General features: G+C 53.9%; 3 protein-coding genes across 6 annotated transcripts in view; all 3 read left to right on the top strand.

Annotated features, from left to right (window-relative positions):
• Flnc (filamin C) overlaps nucleotides 1-5,400 on the top strand; it is a 29,891-nt gene extending 24,491 nt beyond the window's left edge. For 2 of the 4 annotated variants that reach the window (XM_042695919.1, XM_042695920.1), the window contains 9 exons: nucleotides 40-282; nucleotides 731-1,000; nucleotides 1,094-1,231; nucleotides 1,476-1,591; nucleotides 2,456-2,588; nucleotides 2,688-2,864; nucleotides 3,074-3,292; nucleotides 4,202-4,411; nucleotides 4,529-5,400. In XM_042695919.1, coding sequence (XP_042551853.1) covers nucleotides 40-282; nucleotides 731-1,000; nucleotides 1,094-1,231; nucleotides 1,476-1,591; nucleotides 2,456-2,588; nucleotides 2,688-2,864; nucleotides 3,074-3,292; nucleotides 4,202-4,411; nucleotides 4,529-4,716 — 1,694 coding nt within the window. In that variant the 3' untranslated portion in view covers nucleotides 4,717-5,400. The remainder of the gene's footprint in view (nucleotides 1-39; nucleotides 283-730; nucleotides 1,001-1,093; nucleotides 1,232-1,475; nucleotides 1,592-2,455; nucleotides 2,589-2,687; nucleotides 2,865-3,073; nucleotides 3,293-4,201; nucleotides 4,412-4,528) is intronic. The other 2 variants (XM_042695921.1, XM_042695922.1) reach the window with 1 other exon arrangement.
• Nucleotides 5,401-8,035: 2,635 nt separating this feature from the next.
• On the top strand, nucleotides 8,036-11,467 carry Atp6v1f (ATPase H+ transporting V1 subunit F). The gene is made up of 2 exons (XM_042695924.1): nucleotides 8,036-8,254; nucleotides 11,002-11,467. The coding sequence occupies exons 1-2, from the start codon at nucleotides 8,097-8,099 to the stop codon at nucleotides 11,201-11,203; spliced, it is 360 nt and encodes a 119-aa protein (XP_042551858.1). The 5' UTR covers nucleotides 8,036-8,096; the 3' UTR covers nucleotides 11,204-11,467.
• A 304-nt stretch (nucleotides 11,468-11,771) lies between these two features.
• On the top strand, nucleotides 11,772-13,907 carry Atp6v1fnb (ATP6V1F neighbor). Its single transcript, XM_042695923.1, has 2 exons — nucleotides 11,772-12,364; nucleotides 13,582-13,907. Exons 1-2 carry the CDS (start codon nucleotides 11,944-11,946, stop codon nucleotides 13,689-13,691), a joined length of 531 nt encoding a protein of 176 aa, XP_042551857.1. The 5' UTR covers nucleotides 11,772-11,943; the 3' UTR covers nucleotides 13,692-13,907.
• Nucleotides 13,908-16,422: the final 2,515 nt, after the last annotated feature.

A 16,422-nucleotide genomic window follows, 5' to 3' on the forward strand; every position in this document is an offset into this window, starting at 1 on the left:
CCCCTCAATGTCTCTGCCCCTGTCTCCTGGCACCCACAGGAAACTGGTTCCAGATGGTGTCTGCCCAGGAGAGGCTGACACGCACCTTCACACGCAGCAGCCACACATACACCCGCACAGAGAGGACGGAGATCAGCAAGACTCGGGGTGGGGAGACCAAGCGTGAGGTGCGGGTGGAGGAGTCCACCCAGGTTGGTGGAGACCCCTTCCCTGCTGTTTTTGGGGACTTCCTAGGCCGGGAGCGCCTGGGCTCCTTCGGCAGCATCACTCGGCAGCAGGAAGGTAAGTAGAGAACACTGGGCTGGGCCTGTGTCCTCACAGGGGGGCTGGGGCCTCCAGTTCTGAGTCAGAAAAAGAGGCTTGAAGGAGCTGGGAAGGTGGCTCAGTGGTAGAGCGCTTGCCTTGCATGCCCGAGGCCCTGGGTTCGATTCCTCAGCACCACATAAGCAAAAAGAAAAAAGCCGGAGGTGGCGCTGTGCCTCAAGTGGTAGAGTGCTAGCCTTGAGCTGAAGAGCTGAGGGACAGCGCCCAGGCCCAGAGTTCAGGCCCCACGACTGGACCCCCCCCAAAAAAAAAAAAAAAGAAAAAGAGGCTGAAGTCAGCAGGCCCAAACCCTGGCAGACTCAGTCCAAGTGGCTCAGGCTGGCCTGAGCCAAGGAGAAGGATTCACTAAGGAGGGAGGTTGGGGACAGGATGGCCTGTTGTCCTGACAGCATCCCCCCCTCTACAGGTGAGGCCAGCTCTCAGGACATGACCGCACAGGTGACCAGCCCATCGGGCAAGACGGAAGCTGCGGAGATTGTGGAAGGAGAGGACAGCGCATACAGTGTGCGCTTTGTGCCCCAGGAGATGGGGCCCCACACGGTTGCTGTCAAGTACCGTGGCCAGCACGTACCTGGCAGTCCCTTCCAATTCACCGTGGGGCCTCTGGGTGAAGGTGGTGCCCACAAGGTGAGAGCTGGAGGCACAGGTCTGGAGCGAGGTGTGGCTGGCATGCCAGGTAAGAAGGAAGGAAGCCAGGAGAGAGGTGGGGTCAGGGCAGCCTGGGTGAGGGGCGATGGTGCTCACATGCCACCGTGCTTCTTGAATCTAGCTGAGTTCAGCATCTGGACCCGAGAAGCAGGTGCCGGGGGTCTGTCCATTGCCGTGGAGGGGCCCAGCAAGGCAGAGATTGCATTTGAGGACCGCAAAGATGGCTCCTGTGGTGTCTCCTATATTGTCCAGGAGCCAGGTAGGTGCCTTTACAAGAAGTGGGACTGAGCCAACCCAACCTTCAGACTGGGTTTCTGCTTACCAATTAGGCAGAAGACCCCTAGTCACCCCTCACCAGCCTGCTTGTCTGGTCCACCTCCCTCCCAACCATCCTGGAATCTACGTCTATCCTCAGAGCTAGTCCTGGGAAAGACCTGGGAGGGGGTGGCTTAGCCCCACCACTGCTCCTCCTGGGAAATATGCTGACTAGCCTCGCTCCGCAGGTGACTATGAAGTGTCCATCAAGTTCAATGATGAGCACATCCCTGACAGCCCATTCGTGGTCCCGGTGGCTTCCCTCTCAGATGATGCTCGCCGGCTCACGGTCACCAGTCTCCAGGTATGTGCTGTTTTGTCTCCCCGTGCTGCTGTCTACATTTCCTACTACTGAGTTCGTTCCACTTCCTCCCAAAAGGTCTAATGACTTAGGAGAATAGAAGTAATTGCATTAACATAGAATATAGAGGAAGCTGGCTTGTAGAGAGGGCCCTGGGGCTCCTCCATAGGCACACATAGCCACCAGGCCTGGGCTGTGCCTCCCACAACGGTGCATTCTCCTCCTGTGACTTCTTGAAAGAGAATGACTCCAGATATCATTTGGGAATATGTGTCACACGGGCTTCAGCAAGCCGTGTGTTCAGCCATATGTTGTTAAATAAAGGGCAGGGAGGAAATCTTACCTCTGTCCCCTTCTAGGTGCCTTGAGTACAGTTCTGTCAGTCTACAGGGGTCCCTCAGGTGAACCCCATTATAGAAAGGGGCTCTCCTTTCTTCCCACACCCACTTCCTCTCCCAGACTCCTTCCTGCCTATGCTCACTTCAGCCCTTCTCATTGGGCTACCATCTTCTGTAAGAGCTCCCATGCTAGTCCGACATACTGGGGTTTCCACACCTGAGCTCCAGGGAACTCAGTCCACAAGTACTGTCAAACTCCTGCATCTGTCATGAAGCTTGGTTTACATAATATCTGGCCTCAGGACAAGAGTTCATCAACCCTCATCCCCTGCAGTACCAACATGGCTGGGACAATACCTACATCTTGGCAGGTGGATGCAGAAGGTCACAGGCCAGCCTCTGCGTCCTCCTCCTCCTCCTCCCTGAAAGCTGCTAGGGACAGCTCCTGGGGACAGTAAGATTGGGCTGAAGAGATGAGCACTCAGTCCCAGCCTCCTAGGACTCTTGACATTTGCTGTGGCCTTTGCAGGAGACCGGGCTCAAGGTGAACCAGCCAGCATCCTTTGCAGTGCAGCTGAACGGGGCTCGGGGCGTGATAGATGCTAGGGTGCACACACCCTCAGGAGCCGTGGAGGAGTGCTATGTCTCTGAGCTGGACAGTGGTGAGCTGGCCCTGCCCCCGCCATCCCCTGCCAGGCAAGAACCTACTGGAGAGGGGTGGAGGATAGTGGCTAACCATATTACTACCTTCCCACCCACAGACAAGCACACCATTCGATTCATCCCCCATGAGAACGGCGTCCACTCCATTGATGTCAAGTTCAACGGTGCCCACATCCCCGGAAGCCCTTTCAAGATACGTGTTGGGGAACAGAGCCAGGCTGGGGATCCAGGCTTGGTGTCAGCTTATGGTCCAGGGCTCGAGGGAGGCACCACTGGTAAGAGCCTGGAATTAAGAAGCAGGGATGGATTTGGGGTGTTCAGGCAGAGGCAGAGACAAAGCTCTCTGAAGCCCAAGGTCTTTGCAGAACTGCTTGGGGCGGGGGCGGGTGGGGAGGGAGGTGGGGGGGGAGGCGGGGCAGGGGGAGCCAACCCTATCCTGGGCGGCATCTCTTTCTGCCTACATCCTTGCTCCCTCCCTCCCCAGGTGTGTCATCAGAGTTCATTGTGAACACCTTGAATGCCGGCTCAGGAGCCTTGTCCGTCACCATTGATGGTCCCTCCAAGGTGCAGCTGGACTGTCGGGAGTGTCCTGAGGGTCATGTGGTCACTTACACTCCCATGGCCCCTGGCAACTACCTCATTGCCATCAAATATGGTGGCCCCCAGCACATCGTAGGCAGTCCTTTCAAAGCCAAGGTTACAGGTGAGTGCCCTGGATTGGATGGCTCCAACTGGCCATTCACATCTGGTCTTATTCCGCCCCCAAACATCATGGTCAAATTACCAGGAACAGAGGTGGGCCTGGCTTTATGCAGAATTCCATTCTGTGAACTCATACATAATCATTTTCAGAATCCAACTTGTCCTCTTTATCCCTTTCTGATTAATCTTTTTTTGGGGGGAGGGAGGGGGTCCGGTCGTGGGGCCTGAACTCTGGGCCTGGGCGCTGTCCCTCAGCTCTTCAGCTCAAGGCTAGCACTCTACCACTTGAGCCACAGTGTCACTTCTGGCTTTTTTCTTTTTGCTTATGTGGTGCTGAGGAATTAAACCTAGGGCCTCATGCGTGCAAGGCAAGCGCTCTATCACTGAGCCACCTTCCCAGCCCCCCCCCCCTTTTTTTTTTCCTGTGCTAGTACTGTGCTAATACTTATGGTGTTGCACTCACATCTACTACTTTATCACTTGAGCTATAGCTCCACTTCTGGCTTGATACTAGTTAATCAGAACAAGATTCTCACAGACTTTCCTTCCTGGCCTGGTTTTGAACCACAATCCTCAGGTCTCTACTTCCTGAGTAGCCAGGATTATAGGTGTCAGCTGCCAGCATGGTTATGTGTTTCTTTTTCAAATAAAACTCTTGCCCTGTGAGTTAACTTCAGTTCCAGCAGAGGCCATGGCCTAGGGATAAGCAGGAACTGGAGCTGGAAGTGCAGGCATCTGCCGGGAAAGGATTGCGCTCCTCAAAGGCCACAGCTAAGGACAGGAAGGGAGAGTCCTATAGTGCAGGCATTGTGGCCCCAAAAGGTTGTCAGTGTGCCTTGCGGGCCCACAACCTAGGGAAGGACAGGAATGCCCTCTGACTGGGATCATGACCACCCATTCCGCCCCTCAGGTCCCAGGCTGTCTGGAGGCCACAGCCTTCACGAAACATCCACGGTTCTGGTGGAGACTGTGACCAAGTCCTCCTCGAGCCGGGGCTCCAGCTACAGCTCCATCCCCAAGTTCTCCTCAGATGCCAGCAAGGTGGTGACACGAGGTCCCGGGCTATCCCAGGCCTTTGTGGGTCAGAAGAACTCCTTCACAGTGGACTGCAGCAAGGCAGGCAGGTTCAAGGGGAGAGAAGGCAGCCTCTGGGACAGTGGGGGGGACGCAGGAAGTGGGGGATAGGGTGTGGCCTGGGGAACACATGGGAGCCCACCCTCTCTGCCTCCCTCTCCAGGCACCAACATGATGATGGTGGGTGTGCACGGGCCCAAGACCCCCTGTGAGGAGGTATACGTGAAGCACATGGGGAACCGCGTGTACAACGTCACCTACACTGTCAAGGAGAAAGGGGACTATATCCTCATTGTCAAGTGGGGTGATGAAAGTGTCCCCGGAAGCCCCTTCAAAGTCAATGTGCCCTGAATCCCAGAAGTGCCTCCCCCAGCCTCCGCCCCCACCTCGCCCAAACACACATCCACCCCCATCCACCCCCACAAATGTGCCACACCCAGACACACACTTGCAGAACCGGACGCTACAAACACCTGCCTTGGGTGTGATGTGAAGGGCGCAGCCCCCCACCTCACTGTGTCCCTGCAGTCGAGAGCCTCTGTCTCAGAGCAGGGCTTCTCTCTTAAGAGTTGCGCAAGGACAGACCGCTGGAGCCAGACCCAGCAGAGACACAATGGGCTGGATGAGGGCTTGGGGCCTAGAGAAGCCCAACGTTCCCTGATGGGGCTGAGGCCAGTGTGGTAGCTTTGTGTTGGGGAGATCTATTTGTGAGAGAGGTTGCCTGCAAACCCCCTGAGGACTGTCACTGGCCCCTTTGGTGGCCACAGCCCAGAGAGTTAAAGACTTGGATGGGGGAAGTACAACGGAGAAGAAAACAGACCAGATCAAGTGGCACGTGGACTGGCCTGAGCAACACGTATTCCACCCAAGCCAGGCTTTCTGAGGGACTGATTTCTCTCTCCCTCTCTCTGTCTTTCAAACTCTCTCTTTTTATATTTACTGTTGCACAGCTCTGCCCCATGGGGGCCTTTTTTACACACTGCGAGGCCCAGCTTTCTGGGGGGACTTTTGCACATGTTATGCGGCTGACTTCAGAGCCGCCCAAGTGGAAAACTCCAAATAAAGTACGGCTGTCGCGGAGGCTTGGCTGTTCTGTGTGGGTGTGTTGTCTTGCCCTGGGAGGGACAGAGGAAGGGTAGCTCTTCCCTGGAGGCCTGACCCAGACTGAAGGGTAGGGCCTAGGAAAGAAATGAGGTCTAGGATGTTGGCAGGAAGCTTGAAAAATGAGGGTGAGGTGGAGTTCAGCCCTCAGCGAGTTGGAAGGTTGGTGGGTAGTAGCAGAGTAGATTGTTCTGGAAGGCTGCACTAGAACTACTGGAAGGCCAATTTCTGCTCAGCCAGGAGGAGGATACACTTCAAATTAGGACCAGGGAGCACCAATTCAAACAGAAATGTTCCATACTCAGAGAGCAGGTAGGATCATTTGTACCCCAAAACTTCAATCCAGGGCCTGCGCCTTCCCTACCTCTCGACCTCACTTGCATAAATCTCCTCCCTGGACTCCAACCCAATTGCTGAAGCTCAAGGGAGTCCCACAAAGGAGTCCTGGGAGGTCTAATGTAGACCTGATTTAACATGGGAATGAGCAATTGAGTTGCAGAACAGGGCAAGACATTTTCTCAATGGGATCAATAACAATCCACCAGTCCCCAGACACTTGGTGACAAGACCCAAATCTCAAGGAGTTCCAGCTCCTAACCCTGCTTCTCTTCCCCGCTTGGCTCCATGGCCTGCCTCTTCCCTCACTCCTCACCTAGAAAGAGGCACTGCCCCTCCCCACACACATCTCTCTGGGTCTACCCCTCCAGAGCTTCTCTTTATCACATCTTCACCTCTCCCCTGAGATTTCTTACCTTCCCCTCTAGTCCTGCAGGAAGCTCTTAAAGACAGGATCCTATTTTATCAGGCTTACATCCTCAGTCTCTGATTGTGGCCACATTTGATAAGTGATGATTGAAGCAAAGAGTAGTAACAAAAGTGGTGCTGTCCCAACTCCTTACTTCAGCTGATAAAGCCATTAAAAGTGAATTCATTCTGTTGTGTACTCAACCATCTGTGACTTCTGAGGATCTGTGTGTGCCAGATGCTTGACTAAGTGCTCCTACACCCCTTCATTCTCTTCCTCTGGTCAGTACAAGGGTGCCTGTTAGTGGAAAGGGACAGAGTGGTCCTGTCCTCTCTCACCTGATCAGGAAATGCTGCTCCTGTGCATCTAGCTACACAGGCCAGATGCCTAGAAGTTCTCTGGTGTCTCCTCTCTCCCCTGACACAAATAATCAAAAAGTCACTTTTATGCAGTCTGGCTCTAAGTATGACTCAACTCCATGACTCCATCTGGTCCACATCCTCATTATCACTACCTGAGTCCCAGCTACCATCATCTCCCACCACAATGGCCCCCCAGTTTGGTTTCTCCCTCTTTACTCTTGCCCTCTGCACACTGCACTGTTGCAGTGATGGTTCTAAAGCGTAAATCTGTCAATATCACCCCTTTTACTAGAAAACTTCTGTGGCTTCAGGAGGCTTTGTCTAATCAAGCCTTCCTGTATGCTACTCTTCTTGTCTAACACACTTTTTTGTTCCCTTTTTCATCCCTTCCCCTTGCTGGTCCTTCAGGTCTCAACTGTGTAATCTTCGGGGGGAAATGTTCTTTTGACAGTTCCTTTTCTCCGCTTTTGTGCCTTCTCTCAGCTTTATGCAGTTACCTTTTAGTCCTCCTCACATTTTAGTGGTTTGTGTTATTATATTTATTTTTATTTTTTGCATGTCCTGGGGCTTAAATTCCAGGCCTGGGCACTGACTCTGAGCCTCTCTGTGCTCAAGGCTAGCACTCTACCACTTGAGCCACAGCACCACTTCCAGCTTTTTCTGTTTATGTGGTACTTGGTACTGAGGAATCAAACCCAGGGTTTCATGCATGCTAAGCAAGCACTCTACTACGAAGCCACATTCCCAGCCAGGTTCGTGTTCTTTTAACTGATCCCTTGACCTTCTGCCTTACCTAAAAAGTACTGTTGTGAATTTGTTCATCCCATTAGTAATTAAACACATGTTGTCAACTGTGGTTGTAGTTACACACATGCCCACACACCATTCAATCCCAGACCTTCTCCTTAAGAACAGGAAGTGTCTTTTTTCGCCCCTTTCCTTTCCTTGTCTTTTCAATGGCTGTGCATAATGGTATATATCAATGATCAGTTTGGAGCCAGCCTGGGGATACACAGCGAAACATTATCTCAACAAAACAAACAAACAATGACTACGGGGGGAAAAAGAAAGTCCCAGAAAGTATCTTTTCTTCTCTGGAAGAATGTAATAGCTCTTGTTTCAAAATATGTATTGACAGGTATGGTGCATGCCTGCAATCACAGCATTTGGGAAGCGGAAGCGAGGAATTGCAAATTGGAGGCCGACCTGAGTTGCATAGCAAAGCTCTGTTCCCCAAAAAACACAAAAAGTTTGTCCAACAAATGAACCAACTAAGGAATAAATGAAAGGCAGAACCAGTGAGAGGCTGATGCCGCGCAGCCTTCTGGGAATCGTAGTTCTGTTGTTCGGCCTCTCTTTATGGCGCAGGCGTACTCCGGTTGAGGCTCATTGCTGCTAATGCGCATGTCGAAAAGATAGTCGCGGTAGCGCGCATGTCTGAAGGGAGGGGCGTCGGCGTTGCGCTGACTGGGCGGGGTTTCGGCGATTTCAGGTGCTCGGGTCGAGCGCTGCCTGGCTGGGGAATGGCGGGGAGGGGTAAACTAATCGCGGTGATTGGAGACGAGGACACGGTGACTGGCTTCCTGCTGGGCGGCATTGGGGAGCTTAACAAGAACCGCCACCCTAATTTCCTGGTGGTGGAGAAGGATACCACCATCAATGAGATCGAAGACACCTTCCGGTACGGTGGCCTGCGAGGCCTGACGGGCCCTTCTGCCTGGTGCTAGTAAGGGCAGGGGGTGGAGGTGTCTTGGGGACCGAGGTGTCAGACCCCTACGGGGATAAGGGGTGGTCTTGGAAGTCTGTCCGCCCGGCCGGAGCGGAGGCGCCAGTTCCCTTTTGGGGTTCGGTGGGATCCGGGCTATGTCAGGTCCTCACATGATTCTGTGCCAGGCAAGAAGGGGAAGAGAGCTCGTGACCTGCGGTGTCGGGACGTCTGGAGCGGGACCGTGGAGTTACCCCGCCTCGGCGCCTCTTCCGGGCTCCGCGACAGTCACCCGCAGAGCAGTCTAGGGGCCTTGTAACCCCCGGGGTTCCTTTGCACCCTAAAGGAACCTTTATCTTTATCCCCCAAAAGCTCACAATCATCCCGTAAGGTAGGGGTTAATCCCACTTACAAGAGAGAAGACCGAAGCTCAGAGAGGCTAAATCGCATGCCCAAAGGTACAGCAATGAGAAGAGACAGCTGGGATTTGAACCTAGTGGCAACCCTTTATGCCTCTTCTAAGCTAGTACCCACCCGGCTTGTGTGGTGCTCGGCCTGCTTTAAAAATTTCCTTTGTCCTGAACACAAGGGCCACCACATCTAGATTATCGGTTTTCTACTAAGATCTTGTACGTTAAGCCCCACTAGCTGCCTGGGGTCAGGGATGATAGCTTCAAAGTGTGGGTGCAGGCATACCCTTTAATCCAGAAGGTGTCTAGAATTAAGATGATAGCCTCCTGTTGTTTACCTCACTCCCCTTCTGGGGCTCCTATGCCAAATCTCAGAAATAAACTGCTCTCACCTGTTTTCTCTAAAAAGCCCAGCCCAGAGCTGCTGGCTGAGACTGGTTCTCTCTGCCTGGAGTAGGCCCTGACCTGGGCAGCTGCTATGTGTCGATCTCTAAGCAGTCTGGTAAAGTGACCCAAGTTGTCTTTGGAGAAGGACAAATTTTACTTCAAGAATTTTCCAAGCCAGGCACTGGTGGCCCATGCCTGTAATCCCAGCTACTCAGGAGGCTGAGATCTGAGGAATATGATCTGAAGCCAACCTGCACAGGAAAGTCCATGAAACCCTATCTCCAGTTAACCATCAAAGAGCTGGAAGTGGAGCTGTGACTCAAGTGGTAAAGTGCCAGCCTTGAGTGAAAAAGCTAAGGGTCAGTAACCAAGTCCTGAGTTCAAGCCCCACTATGGGCACAAAAAAGAAAAAAGAATTTTCCATGTTTCCAACCAAAGTGGATCTTCTCCTAGTGCCTGGTACAGAGTATATGCTCAGTAGTTTTTTTTTGTTTTTTGTTTTTTTTGGGTCCGGTCGTGGGGCCTGAACTCTGGGCCTGGGCACTGTCCCTCAGCTCTTCAGCTCAAGGCTAGCGCTCTACCACTTGAGCCACAGCGCCACTTCCGGCTTTTTTCGTTTTGCTTGTGTGGTGCTGAGGAATCGAACCCAGGGCCTCATGCTTGCAAGGCAAGCGCTCTACCACTGAGCCACCTTCCCAGCCCCATGCTCAGTAGTTTTTAATGAGGAAGTAAATTAATGAATTGGGGATGGTCACAGTGGCAGGTTCTGTCTGTGGAAAGTATGATTCTATACTCAGCATTACTGGGTTTCCTTTTCTCATCTTGTGCCTTTGCTTCATCTTTCCACCTCTACTCATCAGTCTAGACCTTGAAACCTTCAGTGGTTTCATTGGCCTTATTTTTATTTATTTTTTCATGCCAGTCCTGGGGCTTGAACTTGGGGCCTAGGTGCTGTTCCTGAGCCACAACTCCAGTTCTGGCTTTTGGGAAGTTAATTGGAGAAGAGGGGCTGGCTTTGAACTGTAATCCTCAGATCTCAGCCTCCAGAGTAGCTAAAATGATAGGTGTGAGCCACTGACATCCAACAACCTTATTTTAAAACATCGAATAATATTCAAAAAGTATGCATTGAGAAGTCTCACCTCTTGTGGGTCTTTATACTTCAATATCTCCCTCCTCTACCTCTGTCAGTAATAGAAGGAAGATTATCTTTCTGTAATCTCTTTATACAGATACAAAAGGACAACCATATATACTCCTTCCCCCCCCACCTTTTTTTTTTTTTGTCGGTTGTAGGGCTTGAACTCTGGGCCTGAGTGCTGTCCCTCAGCTCTTCAGCTCAAGGCGAGCGCTCTACCACTTGAGCTACAGTGCCACTTCCAGTTTTCTGGTGGTTTATTGGAGATAGGAGTCTCACGGTCTTTCCTGCCTGGGCTGGCTTTGAACCTCGATCCTCAGATCTCAGCCTCCTGAGTAGCTAGGATTAAAGGCGTGAGCCACCAGCACCCGGCTCCTTTTTTTTTGTCCTGGTCCTGAGGCTTGAACTCAAGGCCTGGATTCTATCCCTCAGTTTTTGTGCCCAAAGCTAGCACTCTACCATTTGGGCAACAGCTCCACTTTTGGCTTTTTTTTGTGTGTGTGTGGTGGTGGTGAATTGAAGATGAGTCTCACAGACTTGCCTGCCTGGGCTGGCTTTGAACCATGATCCTCAGAGCTCAGCTTTCTAAGTGACTAGGGTTACAGGCCCAGATTCATTCAAGGAAAATTAAAGCTTGAGAAAGAGTTTAGAACAGTAGCTTTTCCCTTTGTCCTTCCTGCTTTCTGGGTCACTCATTCCCCTCTGCAGCCCAGCTCCACAATCAGGAGGGGGCTGCTGGAGCAGGGGAGGCAGCAGTCCCTGGACTTGTGTGTGGTCTTCCCCAACAGGCAGTTTCTAAACCGGGACGACATTGGCATCATCCTCATCAACCAGTACATTGCAGAAATGGTACGGCATGCCCTTGACGCGCACCAGCGCTCCATTCCAGCGGTGCTGGAGATTCCATCCAAGGAGCACCCCTATGACGCAGCCAAAGACTCCATCCTACGCAGGGCCAAGGGCATGTTCACTGCTGAAGACCTGCGCTAGGGACCCCCTCGGTCCCTCACCCCTCACCAGTTCTCTCCTGGCTTGCCATCAAAGTTTCAAGTCCCTGGTCTCCAATTCCCACCCCTTCCTGCTCCGTTGAGAAGGCTGGGTGAGGTGCTTCTAGATGGCTGGGGTTTTACCATAAAAATCCAGTTTGGTTAGGGGACAGGAAACCCAACCATCTTCTCTCTCCACTACCTCTGTCCCATGCTGTTACACAGTGTCACTGTTGCTATTAAAGTAATGCCCTTGCTTCTGTCCAAATGAGCTGAGTGTTTGAAAAAGCCACCTGGGGCCAGGCTGTTGGGGAATATTAGATGGGAATGGATGGAAACGTTTCTGCCAAAGAGCCAGGCAGAGGGTAGAGTTAGACTAGGAGGCCATAACTCAAGGACTGATCATCTAACTAGTCCCTGGCTTCCCCTACCTCAGTCTACATGGGGTGGGAAGTGGCATAGCCCCCAGGGACCAAAGCAGAAAGCACCAGAAAGCTAGAAACCTGTCATTCTAGGTGGAATTTAGGTCCTGCTGGAGGCTTGAGAGTGAAGGCATTTGGGTAGTGGGCCCCGACCTCAGGCTGCCTCAGGAGAGTGAAGTGTGCTAAGGGCCTGGCAGGTAGAACTCTGGCCCTGTGTGAGGTGAAGTATGGTTGCCAGGTGACTGTCCAGGGTGGCCACAAGCTGCTTGCTGTGCTCATCCCTCAGCTGTACCATCCTGGTTCTGTTCCTTGCCTTGCCACCATGGCACGACATCTCAATATGGACACCATGCGGCAAAACTTCTGGAAGGAGGAATATCTAAGGGAGATGATGTTGCGCTGTGAATGGCACCGCAAGTATGGGTCATTGCTGAAGGCCAACCAGAAGGCTAAAGCTGCAGCTCGCCTGCCCCTCAAACTGCCTACCCTGCAACCGGAGACCCCACTCCCAGCCCCACCTGGCCCCAAAGCTAGCCCTGCCAAGGCTCCCAGCCTTGTCCCAGAGGCTCTTCCTCAGTCAGAAATGTACCCTGTAGAGCCTGCCATCCGGGCCCTGCTGTTTGAAGGCATCTCCCATGACTTCCAAGGGCGCTACCGCTATCTCAACACCCGGAAACAGGACATTCCAGAGAAACGCTACTTCTTCCCCATCACCACCAGCTTCACGTATGGCTGGCAACTGGGTGAGCCCCAGCCTCCCACAAATTAGTCACCTTACAAACATAAGCATGTGGGAAGGGCAAGTCCATAAATAGGGAGGGACAAGTCCCGCGGACTAGGGAGTGCTGATGGGAGGTGAAGCAAGGGGCTGTGTGTCAGAACAAGTCTTTCTGAGCCCTTCGGGGCTGAGCTGAAGGGCAGAGGGAGGAGTCTAGATTTTATTCTAGTTCAAGGGGAAACCAGTGGAGGGTTTTAAGCAAGTGACCCTGAGTTAACTTTGTGTGTGCCTCTGCATGTCAGTTCTGGTACTTGAACTCAGAGCCTGGGCATTGCCCCTTAGACCATTTGAGCCACAGCTCTATTCCTGGCTTTTTGCCAGCAATTGTAGAATCTTGCAGGTGAATTAAGCATCTTGGCAAAATGGAGGATTATTCCAACTAGAAGAATTAGCAGTGGAGCTGAGTCAGTTTGAATGCTTTGAGGGAAGACTCCATGGAACTTACTGAATGTGGGCAAGAGAGAAACCAATGGTAACATCCAGATGTTGGGCTTAGCCGGACAGAGTAGGTTGTGGAAGGATGGGGCTAGTGGGAATGGGAAGAGACTTGCCATGCCATGGTAGACTAAAGTTGTGAAAGTCTGGACCTCCAGAGTGAGATCAGAGTTCTGAACACAAATTCAGGAATCACTTCAGTATTGGTGCTATTGAAAACAGAGATTGAGCTGGGCACCGGTGGCTCACGCCTGTAATCCTAGATACTCAGGAGGCTGAGATCTGAGGATCATGGTTCAAAGCCAACCCGGGCAGTAAAGTCCATGAGACTCATCTCCAGTTAACCATCAGAAAACTGGAAGTGGCACTGTGGCTCAAGTAGTAGAGTGCTTGCCTTGAGCTGAAGAGCTAAGGGACAGTGCCCAGGCTCAGAGTTCAAGCCCCATGACTGACAAAAAGAAGATAAGGTAGAGAAGCAGTCTGTCCTTGGGACTAGTAGGGTTGCAATCCCCCTTCATCCTACCAGAAACATATTGTGACAGTGGAAGTCAGTGGGGGTCATGCTGCCACCACTGCTTGCCCAGGTGTCCAAGTCTGAATTTTCCTGTAGCCCCAAGTCTTCAGAATCCCTTTTTATTTCTTCACACAAAGTAGGTATACCAGCAGACTCCCAGGCCTAAGCAGACCAGCACTCTGCCCTGAGTCCCCCTCAGAAACCCATTCCTGGCCTCTGATATTTTTTCCCAGGCCCTGCAGCCAAGCAAGCAAAGATCTCCTGCAAGATGTGCGAGATCGATTCATTCTTCCGCAAGAACGGGGCCTTTGCACTGCTTGACCCCCGGGACCTGGCCTTGTGAAGTGGGCCAATCATGGGCTCAGGAGGGAAGGAAATAACTGGCCTCCTGGTGGAGGCGGCGTGTCTGTCTGTCTGTGTGTCTGCTCTCCGGCCCTGAGGCTGCATTCTGGCTTTTCTGAAACTACCTGGGACCTGGAGGTTGCCCTCTTGGCATTTTCATTAACTCCTTTCTCCTTAGATATCTCTAGGGAGCCAGCCGTGGCCAGACGGCTGGAAAGGTGGGCGCTCTTCTCTGGAGGCAGGCTTCTCCGCACCAGGGGACAGTACTTCCCGACAGTTCCGGGTATTCCTGAGAAAAGAATGACCTGTCATCCCAATGCCAGGGAAAAGGGACCCCTCCCACCCCTCCCCAGCCTTCCTGCCTGAACCCCCCCTCCCCCCCATGCCTGGCCCCCAGGGGCGCACCGTCAGGTTCTCTGTGGTGCACTCAGTGCAGCTGCTCCCGCGGGGCGTGCCGCCTCCCGGGCGGGCAGGGCAGGCAGAGCGCGGGGCCAGGGGCCCGGGAAGGGGCGACCGTGCGCTCGAACCCCCGCCACCTGCTCCGCCCAGGGTAGCGCCTGGGCAGCCCCAGCTCTTACTTGTGGCGGGAACTGAGCCACGCTTGGAAACCCCGGGGGGTGAACCCCACGATGGCGGCTCCCAGCGATGCAGAGCCGGTCCAGGACCTGGGGAGGAGGCAGGCAGCCCGGCTCGGCTTCGGCTTGCCTCCCGCTCTCCCCGTTACCTTCGCCCTCACCGCCGCCCTCGCCGCCGGCCCTGGCTGGCCCCGCGCACCGGGAGTCCGTGCTCGCGCTCCCGCGGGCGCCGCCGCCTGGCCGCGCCCTGCAGCTCCAGCAGCCGCTGCAGCGCCGTCTCCTCCTGCTGCCGCGCCGTCCGAGCCTCCTCCGAGCCCGCCGGCCAAGCGGCCTTCCAGGCCTTAGGGTCCCCAGGGCCGCCCCTCTGCCTCCCGATTGAGCTCAGGAGCCTCGCCTCGAGCACCTCCTGTTCCGTAGGGCTGGCACGTCCTCCGAGGAGAGCCGCAAGGACCCCCGGTTTCCCGGAGCGCCTGGGCCTGAGGGCGGGGAGCATGGGGACTCCCGAGCCGGGGAAGGGTGGAGGTGCCCACGCCCCGCTCCGGGCGGCCCCACAGCCGCCCTCTCCCTCTGCCTCTCTATTGACCTGAGTCTTTGGGGTGTGCCTTTTCTGGGGACCCTCGCACTCCCCTTCCCCTCCCTGAGAGGTCTCTCCTCCTGGGGACCTGCAGGTGGCCCTCGGGTGGCCCCCGAGAGCGCGCTCGTTCTCGGGCTTCTCCCTGAGCCCACTTCCCAGGTTTGCGCGATCTTGTCTTCTCCAGATAGGGCTTTTTGTTTCCTGCGCCTGTGCAGTGTCCTTTCTCCAGCACATAGGACTATTTCCTCTTTGGGGGTGGGGAGTCCCTTTGTTCCCCTCCTGGGGGGCTGCCCCTTTCTGATCCTGAGGAGATTCCCCACTCTGATTCCAGAGGTCTCTTCTTTCCAGCCGGGAGGAGGATCTCCAGGCCAGAGCCCAGCCCCTTAGGGGGATCTTGGGGTACTGGAAGGCCTTGAGAGGCCAGGCCATGGAGTGCTGGGGCTCTGGGTGTCCATTCCTTCCTGTGGGCTCCTGGATGTTCACCTCTGAGGCGCGTGGATCATAGACTCTGCTTGGCTCCTCTCTTCCCTCGGGGACAGGTCCTAGGAAGGAAAAACACTTTAGGCCCTGGGGTGAGGGAGTCCTGGTACCATGGCCCTCCCGCTAGGGGAAGCCTGCACACCCCAAGCTGGTCCCTACCTGATTCATGAATATGCTAGGCCCTGCCTCTCCCCCGTTTTTGTGCCAGTCCTGGGGCTTGACCTCAGGCTCTTGCGTTCTCACGAGTTCTTTACTCAAGGCTGGCACTCTACCACTTGAACCATAGCTCCACTTCCAGCTTCTTGCTGCTTAGTTGGGGATAGGAATCTCATTGATTTGTCTGCTTGGGCTGGTTTCAAACTGCACCCTCATCCTTAGCCCCTTCAGTAGCTAGTGTTACAGGTGTGAGCCACCAGTGTGGTGTTTAAACCCACTTTATGTGGCCTCAAAGGTGCTGCAGTAGTGTTCCTTCTTTCACCTGGCCACAGGTGGCAGCCTTGCCTCCTGCCACCCCCAACCTGAGAGACACCCTCCCACCCCCCTCCTTTCACCTTAAACTCTGAATCTCCTGGCTCCTCAGCACTGGTAGTGGGGTTCTGTCCTAAGCAACCTGAGCGAGAAAGATTGATGTTGAGAGCTGTCTGCTCAGGTTTCAGCACCCCTTCTTCCCCCCCCCCCCCCGGCCCCCATTCCACCTGAACTGGATTTAAGAGCTGCGGGAGTCCCTTGTGCATGGAGCGGTATGGAGCCCTGTGTGACTGTCATGGCACTTTCTCCACCTTTATTCCCACAGCCTGTCATATGTGCAGGCTTGCCATGTGCGTGTGCCTGCCACAACACACCCTATCTTCCTCATTATCCTTCCTAAGGAAACCAGCAGCCTTTCTTCCCAAGACCATCACAAGATGCCTGGCCATGGGCTTGTTTGCTGGGGTCCCTCTGCACAAGGACTCCCCACTTTGTTCTAGCATGCTGGTTTAGGCCCACTCTATGTGCTCTACTTTTTGCTATTCTTAAGGCAAGTCCTCCTTAGCGCTTTGTTCCTGATAGCAAAATCAAAGAAAATTCAAGACAGGAAATTTTAAGCCAGAGCCCAGCCTAAA

Source organism: Dipodomys spectabilis, unplaced genomic scaffold (genome assembly GCF_019054845.1).
Source record: "Dipodomys spectabilis isolate Male_0828 unplaced genomic scaffold, ASM1905484v1 ptg000197l, whole genome shotgun sequence".
NCBI lineage: Eukaryota > Metazoa > Chordata > Mammalia > Rodentia > Heteromyidae > Dipodomys > Dipodomys spectabilis.